Source organism: Branchiostoma floridae, chromosome 7 (assembly GCF_000003815.2).
Source record: "Branchiostoma floridae strain S238N-H82 chromosome 7, Bfl_VNyyK, whole genome shotgun sequence".
Lineage (NCBI taxonomy): Eukaryota > Metazoa > Chordata > Leptocardii > Amphioxiformes > Branchiostomatidae > Branchiostoma > Branchiostoma floridae.
The window spans coordinates 10,128,058-10,142,911 of NC_049985.1; the positions used below are offsets into that span (position 1 = coordinate 10,128,058).

General features: G+C 39.2%; 1 protein-coding gene across 7 annotated transcripts in view; it reads right to left on the minus strand.

Annotated features, from left to right (window-relative positions):
- LOC118418845 (F-BAR and double SH3 domains protein 2-like) overlaps nucleotides 1–14,854 on the minus strand; it is a 32,814-nt gene that overhangs the window by 13,634 nt on the left and 4,326 nt on the right. For 6 of the 7 annotated variants that reach the window (XM_035824934.1, XM_035824929.1, XM_035824927.1 and 3 more), the window contains exons 4-11: nucleotides 4,147–4,223; nucleotides 3,934–3,945; nucleotides 3,408–3,552; nucleotides 2,743–2,879; nucleotides 2,245–2,308; nucleotides 1,102–1,230; nucleotides 329–451; nucleotides 9–104 (exon numbers count right to left, since the gene is read on the minus strand). In XM_035824934.1, coding sequence (XP_035680827.1) covers nucleotides 9–104; nucleotides 329–451; nucleotides 1,102–1,230; nucleotides 2,245–2,308; nucleotides 2,743–2,879; nucleotides 3,408–3,552; nucleotides 3,934–3,945; nucleotides 4,147–4,223 — 783 coding nt within the window. The remainder of the gene's footprint in view (nucleotides 1–8; nucleotides 105–328; nucleotides 452–1,101; nucleotides 1,231–2,244; nucleotides 2,309–2,742; nucleotides 2,880–3,407; nucleotides 3,553–3,933; nucleotides 3,946–4,146; nucleotides 4,224–14,854) is intronic. The other variant, XM_035824928.1, reaches the window with a different exon arrangement.

Genomic DNA, 14,854 nt, shown 5'->3' on the forward strand with positions numbered 1-14,854 from the left:
CCACTTACCCTGTCATTATCACAGGGGTCAAAGTCATAGTGGATGTTGTCAGAGAAAACGGGGTTGGAATGGAAGAAGCATTGCTGGTTGAACTGTCTGCTGATCTGTGGAAAAGGGGAAATAAACAAACTATCAGTAAAATAAATGAAAAATGCTACACATTAATACAAAATACCATATTTTTTCATGCAACTCAATAATACAAAATACCGTATTTTTCCAAACTTAATTGTATATCAGGGTTTAAGTTGACATGAAGGGCTTACAACATTGTACCTTTAGAATTTGACTAAGAATTTCCTAATCTTAAGTGTCCAGTGTTACTTACTAGCTCTGCCTGGCTGAGGACGTCCCGGAAGCTGCGTGCTGCCTGTGTGTTGAGCTCCACCTGAGTCTTATTCAAGAGCACAAGGAACTCCTTCATGTTGTCATAGATGTCTCCATCACAATCCTGTAGGACAAGATATGCCATCAGTTCAGTTCAGTTCATCCATTTTGTGACGCTATAAAGTCCCTCCAGATGATTCTGTCGCACATGAGAGAGAAAAGGTCTCTGTCTTGGAGACCAACATCCTTCTCGATCAACCTCCTAAGGGCCAGGAATGGTCAAACATATCTTCCCTTGTCGTCAGGCTGCCAGAGAAGAACCCTTGCGGCCATCTCAACATGACACATCACATGAGCAGCAAGAGCCGGACATCAGTCACGGATGACTCTGGTAATCCTGCCATACTTCCATTTAAGTTGGTCATTTCAAAGGAAGTGATTTTTTCCCACATCAGTTTTATCTCCGAACATTTTTACCATAGCAGAAGGCTTCCTCACCGGACAGACTGCCCAATTTCATTTCCAGACATACATGTAACATTAGCTTTTTACAGAAAATATTGGTCAATGGTCTCAGAGTACAATTTTGTTGGATTGATAGAATTTAGTTCGAGTCTCCAATCAATGAGTAGAAGGGCATAAACTCATGAGAACTTTCATACATAAAATGTGCAAGCCCATACCACTAGAGTCAATGGTCAAAGTAATTCACAAAATTTGTAAGCCACGTATGACCGGCAGAAAATAGAAAACAATAACCTGCTTACTGCTTACCTCTATGATCTCTGGCAGGTCTGTCTGGAAGTAGCGTTTCTGGTGTGCGTTGGCAGCAGCCAGCGACATCAGGTAGTCGTTCCTGGCCGCAGCAGACTTACTGTCGCACGTATCCTTCCTCGCTGAGAGCTGAGAGGAAATGTGGGAACATACCATTCATTTGTCCTTTAATATTTCAGATTCCTATACACGTACATCAACCACATGTCAGAAACCGGGCACGTCTGCCCACCAACAAGGTAATGCTATGGAGTGCCTCCCGATTTCGCTTTGACTGCCGCCCTTATTGCAGATATATCCGCCCCTCCTCGAACGACTGTACTTGGTGGATGTAGCCTTCAACAAGGAAGGCATAGCATTTTTCTTTGGCCTGTTCTTTTGGCCCCAAAAGCTAAACTCAAGTCAGTCGGTATTATTATGTGGAGTATATAGTCGGTATAATTAAATTGTGGAGGCAGCCAGTTCTGTCCTATTCACACAGAGGTGTTTGAAATAGAACAGAGGGCAGGGCTTATGGCTTTTGGCTGGAATGGTCCATTTACCTAATTACCTAAAAGTCAGTTTAAATGTAAGGCATGTTGCATTTGAATAGGTGATTAATTTGCATTATTTGTAATTACAAATCTCTTAGCATAAAATGTAGGTCATATCTTTTTGATCTACAGACATACAGCTATGGCTGCCAAAAGGTGTATATGTACTAGGCTTTGACCATTGCAAACAGCATTGCATACTCATACTTTCCTTCAATGTGGAATTTTTTAAAAACATGCCCAAGGTATAATTACATGGAGAGCACAGCTAATACCTGAGGGCTCAGATACTGACAGCTAGGTCAGATTTAAATACCCACCTTGGGTCTAGATACAGGACTGCTAACCACTAGACCACAGTATGCTACAGCATTGCTGTGATGATGGCAAAGGCTAGAACTTCCATCAGCAACATACATGCTGGCCAATTATACTCAGGCATGAGCAACATGTGGTCAATCATTCTGCTGGAGGGTCTACACATTTGCACAGTCACAGTTCACTTCAGATTAATTAACAACACATCAAGTGTGGTTTTACATTTGGCATTTTTCACTTCATTGATAAGTCCTTAACTTTAACTGTATGATAAACAGGTGGTCTGTGATACCTTGGCACTATTTTTTTGTAGAGTTGCTTTGGACTGGAATATACTGGTTGCATTTCTTTTCATCCTGAAAGAAGAAGTTGTAAAAAAAACACAGTTAAGTCAGACAGACTCAAAAGATGTTCATGAGGTAAGCCATGGACTAAACAAGTCCAGATAGAAAAGCAAAGAAAGCCCTAAATTTCAGCTCAAGAAATACTTGGAATCACTGTCATTTGAATATTCATCAAGTTCATCTCAGATCTAATTACTAGTATAATAAGTGTCTCTGGTAAAGTTAAGTTTTGTATGTAGCATCTAATAGATAGATATATTCATATATCAGATATAGTAGATAGATATATACATGTATATCATAAGAGCCAGTACCTGGCCTAAGTACTTAGGCAGGCAGTAGGCAGGTATCTACTTCATACTACTTTTGTGCAAGAAATGGAACTCATTTTATGTGATAAGATTACTTATGATACAGTTGCTTCGCATCTCTAGTGAGAAACTGACTTGCTCTCAGCGTCCTTAGCCTTCTCTCTAGCGTCATGAGCGACGTGCTCCACCTCGAAGTACGTCTTCTTCAGCTTGTTCATCTCCTTCACAGTCAAGGTGACCTCCTGGTGTAAGAGGTTCAGCTGTTCCGTGCACTGGCGACAGAGAAAGGAAGATTAGTCGCACTTAAGATGGAGAGAGCCCTGCAAAGTGTACAACATTACAGCCTGGCTTGTAGAATTACCAACGCGATCAATACTTGGCTCTGGTACAGAAAAGGACAAGAAACAGTACAACTACAAGTTCCAAGGTGACATCTAATATGGTCCAGGCCCTTTCGCTGGGTGGTTAAAAAGATTAGAGGCAATACTGAGTGTTCTACAAACAGGGCTTGAGTATAACAAGCCATTAACGGCAAGCTGATGCCAAGTTTTTACAGCGCAGCCAGGGCAGTTTCAGATACAGAATATCTATGTGGCAACAAGAAGTCCCATGTACGAGTTATATTACATGTCTCCTAAAGGAAAAAAGAAAACTTACCATACTATCCAATGGTTCTAATCTTTATTCCAATGACAATATAAAATTTGAGTGGAAATAATTGGAAGGTGATCACAGTAAATTGAGTATTTATAGAACAAGAAAATCTGTTAAATGCTAAATATTGCGACAGTCAGGCTTACTTTTTTCAGCTGCAGGTCTTTGGATGACTTCAGAGTCTTGGCAGGTTCGACTATCCCAGTCCGTAGTGCCTCCGCTGTGGCAAGTCTGGCCTTGGCCAGCGTGTCGGCCTGCTCTATAAGAGCTGCCCATACCACATACACACTTCTGTGGTGTGGAACGTGGTGCAAGAACAGTCACCAACACACATTATGTACAATGTACAAAATGTATCTATATGTACATCAGGTTGATTAGTCCCCAAGTTACCATAATTTCTTATACATGTAAATGTTATGCTAACGTTTAACGTATTGTTTTGTTATACACATTTTAACAAATTGTTTTGCTGACTGTGTTCCATTTTAACTTAACTAAGTTTGTATTCATCTTGTTTTCTAGCTCTGTTATGTACATGAAGGCTGAACTCCCCTGAAATACCCTATTCACATAATACATGGTGAAAAAAAATCAGAGAATTAGATGAGAAACACAAACTGAAAACTTTTAAAACCAAGAAAAAGCAACAAAGGGGGGAAAGCAACTCACCGAACTTGGTCACTGAAACACAGAGGGATACCAGACACCATTAAAACAACATCACCAACACAAGGAGGATATGATAGATATCCATCTCAAACCATAATCCAAAGTATATGATGTAAACAGTAAAGGCAAATGATAAGTTTGAGAACAAAGCAAAGACTGAAACAAACAGACCAAGGAAATGTTTAAAATGAAGTGAAATGTTCCCCTTCTTACCTGTGGTTTGGTGGTTTGAGTTCATCGTCTGCTGGATACTCCCTCTTCTGGAACTGTTTTACCAGCTTCTCCAGGGCCTACAGAACATAAAAGGTATATGTATCTCACTCATTCTGCTGTTCTATTGCAATGCAGGTTCCAAAATCTAATGATATATCATCTGGATAACATCATCAAAGGTCTAACATGTAAAAGGAAATGAAACACAGGAAATTTTCAACAGTTTCGGTCATTATTCCTAAAGACAACTTCAAAGCAACGACTGCTTGAAAATTGTGAGTCCTTGTGTAAGAGAAAAACTCTGAATGTCAACTGTGCTTGACAGTGTATTCTTACAAATCTGAATATCAAATGACAAAGTCCAATGTAAATGTGATGCAAGTACATTTTTATTTGCAGCCATAAACAAATATAACTCATACATGTAACAATAGTACACTACATGTATAGTAAAGTTTGCTTGTGCATTTGTCTATGATGCAATAAGCCACAGCTAAAAGGGGGAGACTGCCCGACGTCTGGGGAGGACACCCGTCCGCCTTGCAGGATTATCTCGTCAGTTACAAACAAGTTTAGCAGTATGTGACTATGTGCTATTGAGAGCTTACAGTCCGTGGTTTCCCATTTGGCTGATTATCGGAAATCTTTACAACCAAATCAGTTACAGTAAAAATGCATCAGTGCTTCCTTTTATCTTGCTATTCTTGTTTTACCTCCATATAGACACTCACCTTAATAGCAGTGCAGAGAGGAGCAGATTACCCCCCAAAAAGTCTAATATTATGCTAGACTCTTTTGTAAAAATAGGTTCTTTCAAAATAACACATAAATGTCCTACACACTGCTTTAGATTGGCCTCAACTCATTATCTCAGAAAAAATCTATATTCTACCAGTGAACCTTTCATTAGGCATTGGAGCAGAAATATTGTCTTACAGGAGCAGGACAAGTTCCGCTTTCAAATACTGCATGCATATATACCACTTGCCTTATCTATGTTAAAAACAAGTGTGCAAACTGTTCCGAAGATCTTCTATGATTATCATTGTGGAAAAGAGCTATTTCTTTTGGACGGAAACGCATCAATAATGCAGGAGTCCGCATTTGAAGGTCAGGCCCAGAGTATATCAGCGTGCGACAGGCCTGCGTTAGGTAGTGATTATAGGGGTTCGTAATGGCTGTTCTTTCTCAACATGTAATCACAGGCACAGCGGAGAGCTGAAGAATGGATGGAGGACTCAGGGGTCCTCTCAATCATCTCCTTTCACTTGTCAAGGGAAAGAATGTGATTTGGTAGCTGGGATTGCGTAATATTTTACACTAGAGACTTAGAAAGGGAGAGGATTTGAGAGCAAGTCAAGTTCAGTGCCCGGACATGGGACTAGGAGAGACTGCGGGGGAGTTTGCTTCTTCCAGATTTTTCTCTGTGAACTTTTTTGTACCTCCTCCCCCAAAAAACTATATGTTAAATCTTAAACACTCCTTTTCACACATACATGTATACTGTAAGTCAAAACATTTGCAATGACCTGAAGTTACTTTTTTATGACACCTTAAAAATATTTTTTCGTGTGATTCTAAATCTGCTAACATCCATACATAAAGCTAGAAGGGACTACTGTATTTGCAGACATTCCAAAAGGGTTTCAGCTGTCATTAATCATTCAATGGAATATATAAACATCATACCTAAAAGAAACTTCTAACCCATGTATCTCACCCTAATCTGACAGACAAGCTCTCCCCATGCTCGCCCCCCTCCCGCTTCAATTAGCACATCACATTCATCACTCGAGTCCTTAAACTGGATCAGACTCATGTCAGGATTGCATGTGGGAGACTGTGCACGTTATCAATAATGGATGGTGTCTAATCCATTAATCACTTCCCAACACCATTGTGCTGGATGATGTTACAAGAAGAAAGATATCAAGGCCTGGGTACAATAAAAAAACGAAACACCTCAGGAAAGACTAAACATACATATCAAGCTTCAATATGAATGAATGTTTGTGAATATTTTTCTGTAATCTCAATTTTTCTGTAAATTGCCAGCTGTACATGTGTATGTAGCTATTTTTAATCCTAATACTGGCTGGTTTGAAAAGACTATCCAAAAATCGCAGCAATCTGAATGAAAAATTATGCTAGCAAAACATATGGTCATCAGAGACCTCAACAATTCATGCATTATGTCCATGGAAGTTATCACTCAAAATATATGCTTGTGAAACCATGCCCTACTATTAATAGTGATACTAAATGTAGCATACATTTGCTGATGACTTTGAAGCAAATGACAGCCATTTTATATTCCATTATTCACTTAGGTTTAACCAGATGCAGTACCCTTGTGACTAGCTTGCCATTAAATCACAGTGTGGTGCATCAGAGGATGATTCAATTACCTTCCTGCTTTAGAGAGGAGGACAGGTCAGCAGAGCAAGGTCTGCACAAGGCCACAACAACTTCATTTGCTTCACAGATAGAAGACGTATATGGACACCAATATATTTCATTGGTTCTTGGACAATTTAAAGTAAAAATGTTTCCAGAGGTCTACTTGAAAACAGTATGCTGAGACATGGCTGGGACATTCACACTGACACTGTCATCCCTGTCTCTGGTGCTGAATGACATTCACACTGACACTGTCATCCCTGTCCCTGGTGCTGAATGACATTCACACTGACACTGTCATCCCTGTCCCTGGTGCTGAATGACATTCACACTGACACTGTCATCCCTGTCCCTGGTGCTGAATGACATTCACACTGACAGTGCCATCACTGTCCCTGGTACTGAGATTTAAAAATTTCTTGGTTGCTTTATTTTCTAGGTTTTTACCGTGACCTTTCCACTGTGAATTCACCTAGAAATAGATTATGCATTTCAAATGTACTACAGAATTTTTTCAACCGCGAATTTAGAGAAACGTAAAATGTAACAAACACCCCTTTCCCACCCATTGCAAAATAAAAACACCACAAAAGTAAATGAATTTCACCCCTGAAAGTATGTAAAGAAAGGTACAGACCTTTCCCTCAGATTGTTTCTTGCTGACTGTCTACCTCAAGCAATATGCTTTTTAAGTCTGACAACCAACAAATAAAACTAGAGAGGCCTGAGAAATTAGTGCTGTGAAAGACCACCAACAAAGTTTGTGAATGTACACAATTGCAGGGAATGACTCTATATGTAGTCAGACTTAACTATTCTTTGTAAAGACTTGAAGTCAGATTAATTAAAAAGCTTGACACTGACTAATAAGAACGGCGTCGGTGACAGGCAAATTAAATCTTCTGTAAAGGTAAAGAAGGGAGAGATTAATTTCCTTTTGCATCACAATGTCCCCAGGGTAACAAGGAAAAGAAATTGAAGCAAATTTGTTTTGCCCTCAAGCAAGGTCATTTAGGGATATGCATTGCTCATACTGTAGGTTAGGGGCAAAACTACTTCAGCGCTCAAAATGCCTGCACTGTACACGCACCAGTGCCATGCCCCTATACATGTTGTCAATTACCTGACTTGCATCAGACTGGAAAAAAATAGTCTAATGTACCACTGGCCAGAACATATAGGGTGTACTCCGGCCAATAGTTTGTTCTGGCTTGCTCCACAATTTGTTGTATATACAAAATTTCCTGAACCTGTATGTACCGATAACCTAGTCTTGTGAAAACCAGTGCGAGATGATTTTTTCAGTAATTTGATTCCCTTTGTTCCACTCTACCTGTCCCCACTAGTCATGCGGGAAGGACAGCAGTTAACACAAATCTGTTTGTCCCCTCTGGCAAGGACATTTGGGACATTTGTACTGATTTACAGGCACATTAATACATCTATTATATTCCCAGGGGAAGGCAGGACAGGCCATACAAGCCTTGCCTGTCCCCAAATGACACAAATCGATACAAAAGTGTCGTTCCCATGGTAATGGGATGATGTACATGAGGGAAATTTATACTGATATTGGAAAGGCACATCAGGTTGTCCCCAAGTGACAGAATTCAATAGAAATCTGCCATTGCCATAGAAACAGAGCGCTGAACATTACATGGAATATTGGAAAGGGGAAGGCAAGAGAATTGGCTTTCAAGCATGACTGATGATCCGTAGATAGATCGAAATTTGCTGTTGCTATGGCAATGGAGCAATGAAAACTACGATTAGAGGAAATAGCTGAAATATATGTAAAGGGTAAGAATTTTGTTATTGTCATGGCTACAGGATGATAAAAGATAGACAGTGAGCATTCCCTAGAGAAATATATCAAGGTGAAAATGGGCTTCAGAATGAGTGATGAAATTTTGTTGTTGCTATGGTGACAGAATGATGGACAGGCTTCCCAAGAAGGAATACTACCTCCTATGTTTCTGTTTTCCTGGTGATTAGTACTGTTTTTTTTTTTAATTCACTGATTGCTTTATTGATTGTTATGGTCTTTACTGGGTGAGACTTGACAAGGTTTTGCATCACATAGAGGCATTAGCTCAGCATCCTCTTCATCACTATTCACTACTATACATGTAAGTACATTCTGCAGTACCACCCTATCAATAGTACTTTAAAGCATGATGAGGAGCCCACTTACAACTTCACGAGGTCTGTAATACCATCTTGTGAGCATTTGCATGCCTTTTTATATGTCCAGCAAGCTATTTTAACTCAACATTGATCCTAGCCAAACTGCCCTTATTCAATATTAAGTGTTGTAGGTAAACTGTTTGTGAAAATTGTAATTGGTCGCTTTAATTCCAAATAGCACACTTTGTATTATCCCGAATTCATCGTAAAGAGCTTGTATTGCAGTACAGTGTTATTTTCTTTAAATACCAGACCCACAACCAACAAACTGTATTGGTGCTGGGCAAAACTCCCTCATTTGTCCATTACTGTAGAAGAAGTACTAGAGCATGAAATTTCATTTTGGCTTCTAAATTCATTATTTACTGGAATATTATCTTGTTATTTTGCATAGATGATCAAGCATCAAGTAAAAATAAGTAGGTTATTATCTTGCTTATCTATTTCAAGCCCCAAAATCTCTCTGAAAGTTTCCAACGTAAAAGTTCATCTACTTCTAACCATGAAAGGGTAATCCATACGGCGCCCTCAAAGCCACCACTAATACGTGCAGACAGGAATTTGCCAGTAAGCAAACATTTGCTAGGGGCAATCAGGGAGGGATGTCGGAGGTATCTGCTGAATGCTGGGTATGTGGGATTGAGGGAGACAGACATCGATATGCCCTGTCTGACCACAGGCCAGTTTTGACACAGGCTAAATCTACCCTAACACCCTACCGCTAGACAACAAAGAGAAGGTGAAGACAGTGATGGAAAGATACTGCATCAAAGGCCTTAGAAATAGCTCTTCGAAGAACATTGGTCAATCTGAATGGGAAAAAACAATTTTTCCAACCATCAATTTCAAAATTTGTGTTGGATCACACTCACATTGTGATTTGTTTGGTTTATCCTCTGTTACTCCCAAATCTTGCTTGGGATCATATATTAGAGGTGCTTGCACATAGATGTGGTGTTTTATTGGCAGACTGCCAGGTGCCTCTTAATGTACGCTTAAGTATCTTTTGAAAGATCATGATTTTTTCCTATACATGTACTACATGCAATATTTCCTACATTCAATCCAATATTTCCTATAACGTGATATACTTAATTATGTTGATGTAACTTTTGAGGTACCGAACTTTCGTGATTCCAAATATCCAGTGCACGTCTTTCCAGATGCAAAGTGATCACTGTAATTTGTACCCAAGGACTTTTCTCATCTATGTACAAGCTTGGATGTCATGCAAGTGGGGTTAACTAATGCTTGGATGGTCACAGGGGAGCAATTACTGTAGCAGACCTGAGCCTTCATGTAAGGCATCCAGGCTATTTACAAGCAACACTTCAAAGCATTACTGGAATGAGCTATCCATTAAACAGACTTGTGCTTGACATGGGAAATTAACTATTGGTGTGGGTCAAGTACTGCATGATGCTAGCTGGAATAAAATATGCCATTTCTTTTGGTACGCTCAACTACAAAACTGTATTACTGTCAGTAATTCCCGACAAGAGCATAAAGTAACTAATCATGAAGTCTTTTACAACACGAGGTTACCATATCATGCAGGTTTACTTGCAAATGTATGCCATTCTATAAGAAATCAGGCTGACAAACTAAGATTACATTCTAAGCAAAGGTCAGCCTCAACAAGGTGCTGAATAGGAAATGTACATCAGCCAGGGGGCAAATGGGCATATTTTGGGTCACTGCGGCAGTGAAGCGTGTAATAGTTCTATCACCAAAGCTATTACACAGTACCCTGGGGCCATACAACAGGGTTCTACATCACTCAGTCAGGCCAGGATGTCTTTCCATTTCCTTCTCCACCAATCTTTCACTGGCTTAATGGAGAAATGAAACTTAAGAGTACCTAAGTAAAATGGTTAATGTGCTTACATGTACATTGTGTAAGTGTACAACTGAAGCCGTTTCCTTTCCATAACAGCAGGTTCTTAGTGGTTACATTTCGGTTAGTGTATCAGTGAAATGTCATGTTTGACAATCATTTACGAAATCAAAATAAGTACTTGAAGCCAAGTTGGACACGTGGGTGTATATCAAAATCCAAAAATCTATTTTGGTTTTGTTGATTATTACTTATGTAACATTTTTGTCATTTGCCTTTAATGACTTGTCACTAAGTTGTCAGTTGCAAAAAAATGTTTATGCACAAAAAATCAAGCATCTTTCCCATTCAAAAAAAAATCATATTAAGGTAGGGAGCCCTTACTTAGTACTAAAAACCAAACCTGCCCATAAAAACGTCAGTGTGCTCATTAAGACCTTGAGCACGTACACACCCGCCGGAGTTAAACTTTATCATCCACCCCAGCAAACACAAGATTCCCTCACCGTACCTGCTGCATTTCGGTACCACCCCTGGGATGGCCACAATAGGTAACAGATTAATAAATGTACTGCAGCAGCGCCTGAAAGCATATCTTGATGCATTGCAATAAGTCATACACTTAAGGGAACTCTCCTGGTGGCAATATGTTATGCACTTGTACAGTTTCCACATCAAGGAACAGTATTTCTAAGAACACTGTGTGCATTTTGAGTGATCTATACTTGCTTGCTGGCACATATTACATCTAAGAAGAAATCAAAGATTTTGTTTCTGTGGATTTCTGTGGGTTTTTTTCACTATTGTGAATTCCTCTCGGATTCTGTCTGATTAATTTTCCGTCTGGCCTAACAAGACATACATATAGCAGGAGATTGTAGAGGGGAAATGAGATAACCTATGTTAGGACCTTTGAACTAAGTTCCTGTCAGTGTCACCACGCCTACAAAATGTAGCACGTGGGAGCTAGCCACTTTACTGCCTTTAAATATGTATGGACACACAAGCAAACAAACAAACATACTAAAAACAAAACCTCTGTACAGGAAGTAATGAAAGGAAAAGATAGTATTTTATACATACATCTTGTGGGTTGCAATCAAAACCTGGCATTTTGCTAGAATAATAAGAGGGTTGATACAATCAGTGGAATCACAGCAACCTATAAAATGACATCCAGAATTGTTGTGAAAGTATTGACAGAATATGGCTCTACAGAGTAATCCTATACCAAATTGTGAAAAACGGACCATGCGAAGACGATATGATTGTTTAAACAGCTCCTCCCACTTACAAGCCCTTTTTTAAGAGGATTCGCCAATTTCTCCTGAGATAACCGTTTTGAATAGCCTGAGTACCATCCTCCGTAGTGACCACTGGCTCAATACTTTCGTTTACTTTCGTTTGCTAACCATGGTTTGAATTGTGATTGAAAGCTCTTCCCTCTTCCAAAATTTCTTTCTTTGAGTGTTCATCTATCGATTGCAATTTGCAGACCCAAGTCTTCCTGTGTCCTTACACCGCAAACTGAGCATTAATGTTGGCAAGACGGCAAGGAAACTTCTCAACAACTCAAGTCTCCAGCTTTGAAGCGGAAGGATCCAGGGTAATTACGTACACCGCCCTGTGTGTTCAATCTCCATACCTACTGAGGTAATGAGCCCCCAGCTCTCATCCTGGGACAGGTCTGATGAAGGAGACAAAGTGAGGGGAAAGCAATCAAACCACATTCAAAGGACGAATAGATTTGCTGTGGTTTCAAGTCTGACAGGAAATTCTAGTGGGAGGAGAACAAGGAATACTTCTTAGGTTAGCAAGCATGAGATATAATCTTGTACATTTGTCATCTTGTGTATCATTAGGCCGTGAAGCAGTGTTTCAAAAATCAATGTGAAGTGATCACAACTGACAGGAAATTGCACAGAAAAATTTAAAAGCAGTTTGCAAGCATAAGTCATAGCTTTATTATTAGTCTTAATTAACATGTAGTCTTATCATAATGCATTTGTCATCTTGCAGGTTATTAGGCTGTCATTGTGTCACAAAGTTAAATCTGACAAGAAATTCTACTGGGAAAACCAAAAGACAGTTTCAACATTTCTAAGACATTTATACGTTTATCATGTTGTGGGGCGTTTAAAGCCATCAACAACATGTTTAAGAATTCCAGCCATGTCTAAAGCGATGAGTTACAAACTGCTGTGATGTGAGCACACATCCGCAGGGGAACCCAAAGAACAGTTTTAAAATTTACAAGCATAAAGATGTCTAAATAATTTTTCATCTTGTGGATCATTGAGCCGAAAGTCCCACATTAAAGAATCCCAGTCACATTTAAAGCAGCGCATCACGAATTGAAATGATGCGTTCAACAAATAGTTCTGACAGGATTTCTACTGGGGAAACCAAAGGACAGTTTTAAAGTCCTTTCATGCATTTGTCACCTTGTCAGATACTATCAGCCATCAGCCCAATGTGAGAGGCATCCTAGTCACACTTACAGCATGTAAAATTTGATAAGAGTAGGGTAACCCATACATACCCAAGTATGCTGGCCACAATCTAATGCTTCAGCTCCCATCACAGCTAAGACTAACACATTGCGTATTGTCTACATATATGGAGTGGACTAATCCCCCTAAGCCTACCAACATCTTTTTCACCACAGTCATCCCTCATTAAGACAGCCGGGCTGCATAATGCCCACTTTAAACCAGTTTTGCTGATGTGGCTTCTTTAGTGGTTCAGGCTCAAAATAGATGATGTGTTGTCTATAAGTCAGCTATTTCATACAAGCACTCAAGCCATCTAAGCTGCATATATTTCATCCATGAAAACCACTTATTTTGTGCCATATGAATAAAATCCTATTAAAGGGATGTACAATGTAGTGATGGCATAAGGTGTTGCAGTGACGATGTAGTGACTTAGCAAGCTGTTGACCTCATCAGTTTATCTCACTCATGTTATCTCCAGGGAGCATGTTTAGGATAGGAGCCCTTGGAAATTTATCTAAATGAAGTATTATTCCGTACAATGTAAATTATTTTTGAATCTGATAAATGAGAAAATGAAACAGGGAATAACTAAATAAGAATCACACAGTTTTTATACAATATTTTATAACATGTTTTGCTATGGTGTAAAATGAATGAACTTTATTGTGTCTTGCCTCCAATGGGCCATGACATAGTATAAACTGCAGAAATAAATATTACAAACAAACAATAAATTAAGGCCAATACTTGAATACATAATTTGATTCAATTCACACTTGAATAAAGTGAAGTAAAAACCCATCCAACTCTTCAAGTACCCATCAAAAAGCAAGGGAGTCAGGCCCTTACTACCAGATCATGATGCTTTTAGAGTCTAAAGCCATTACACCAACAGCAGGGAAACCAAGATTGAATTTCCCAGCGCCTACATTGGAAAGCAGCACAGTCTATAACATTGCCATCATTAAATTTTCAGCGCCAGTTTTGCTGGTTAGGGGACGTGTCACCTTGCTGGGCTATTAATCTACTGCCAGAGAAACCATTCAGCCACATTGTGGGCATAATTTGTAGTGTGATGGCATGGAAAGACTATTCATCATGTGGGATATACTGGCGCCTGGCAGAAAATAATCTGTAGATGGGGAACTGAACGCACAGCTGGGATCTGAGCTAGTGCATGACTGGTAATATGTTTCCTCGTCTATATTGAAAATTACCTCGTACAGACTCAGCCAAGTATGAAATCACGATTACCATTGGTTAGATTCTTAAATACTTTGATGATACTTTACATATACATGTATCTTTCATTTCCTTCATCGTAATAAACTTAGTCTACAATACATCATGTAGCTTAGAATATTGTGGTAATAAAGGCACATATATTCTAGGCTTGAAAGTGCAACCTGCCATCTCCAGACAAATCAATGTACATGTACAAGGTTGCACAAAAAATAAAAAAATAAACTTTTTTGAAATTCGATACCTAAAAGAATACTTGGTATTTTCCACAATATTATATATTACAGAAAACATAAATAATTTCAAATCTTGCTATACATTCAATACCATATACTGACATCAACCTAACAGCCCTTACCCCAACCCTCAGAGCATTTCGTCATTTCAGTTTGCCCTTTGAAATATTCATGAATAGCTAAGTTGTGTCTCAGAAACTGACAACTGTTATTGATGTTATTCAAACATCACGTGAGCTAAAACCAGCTGACTGATATTATGATAACCTTCTAGCAAACACCACGCCTGTCGTTATCCAGGTTACCGT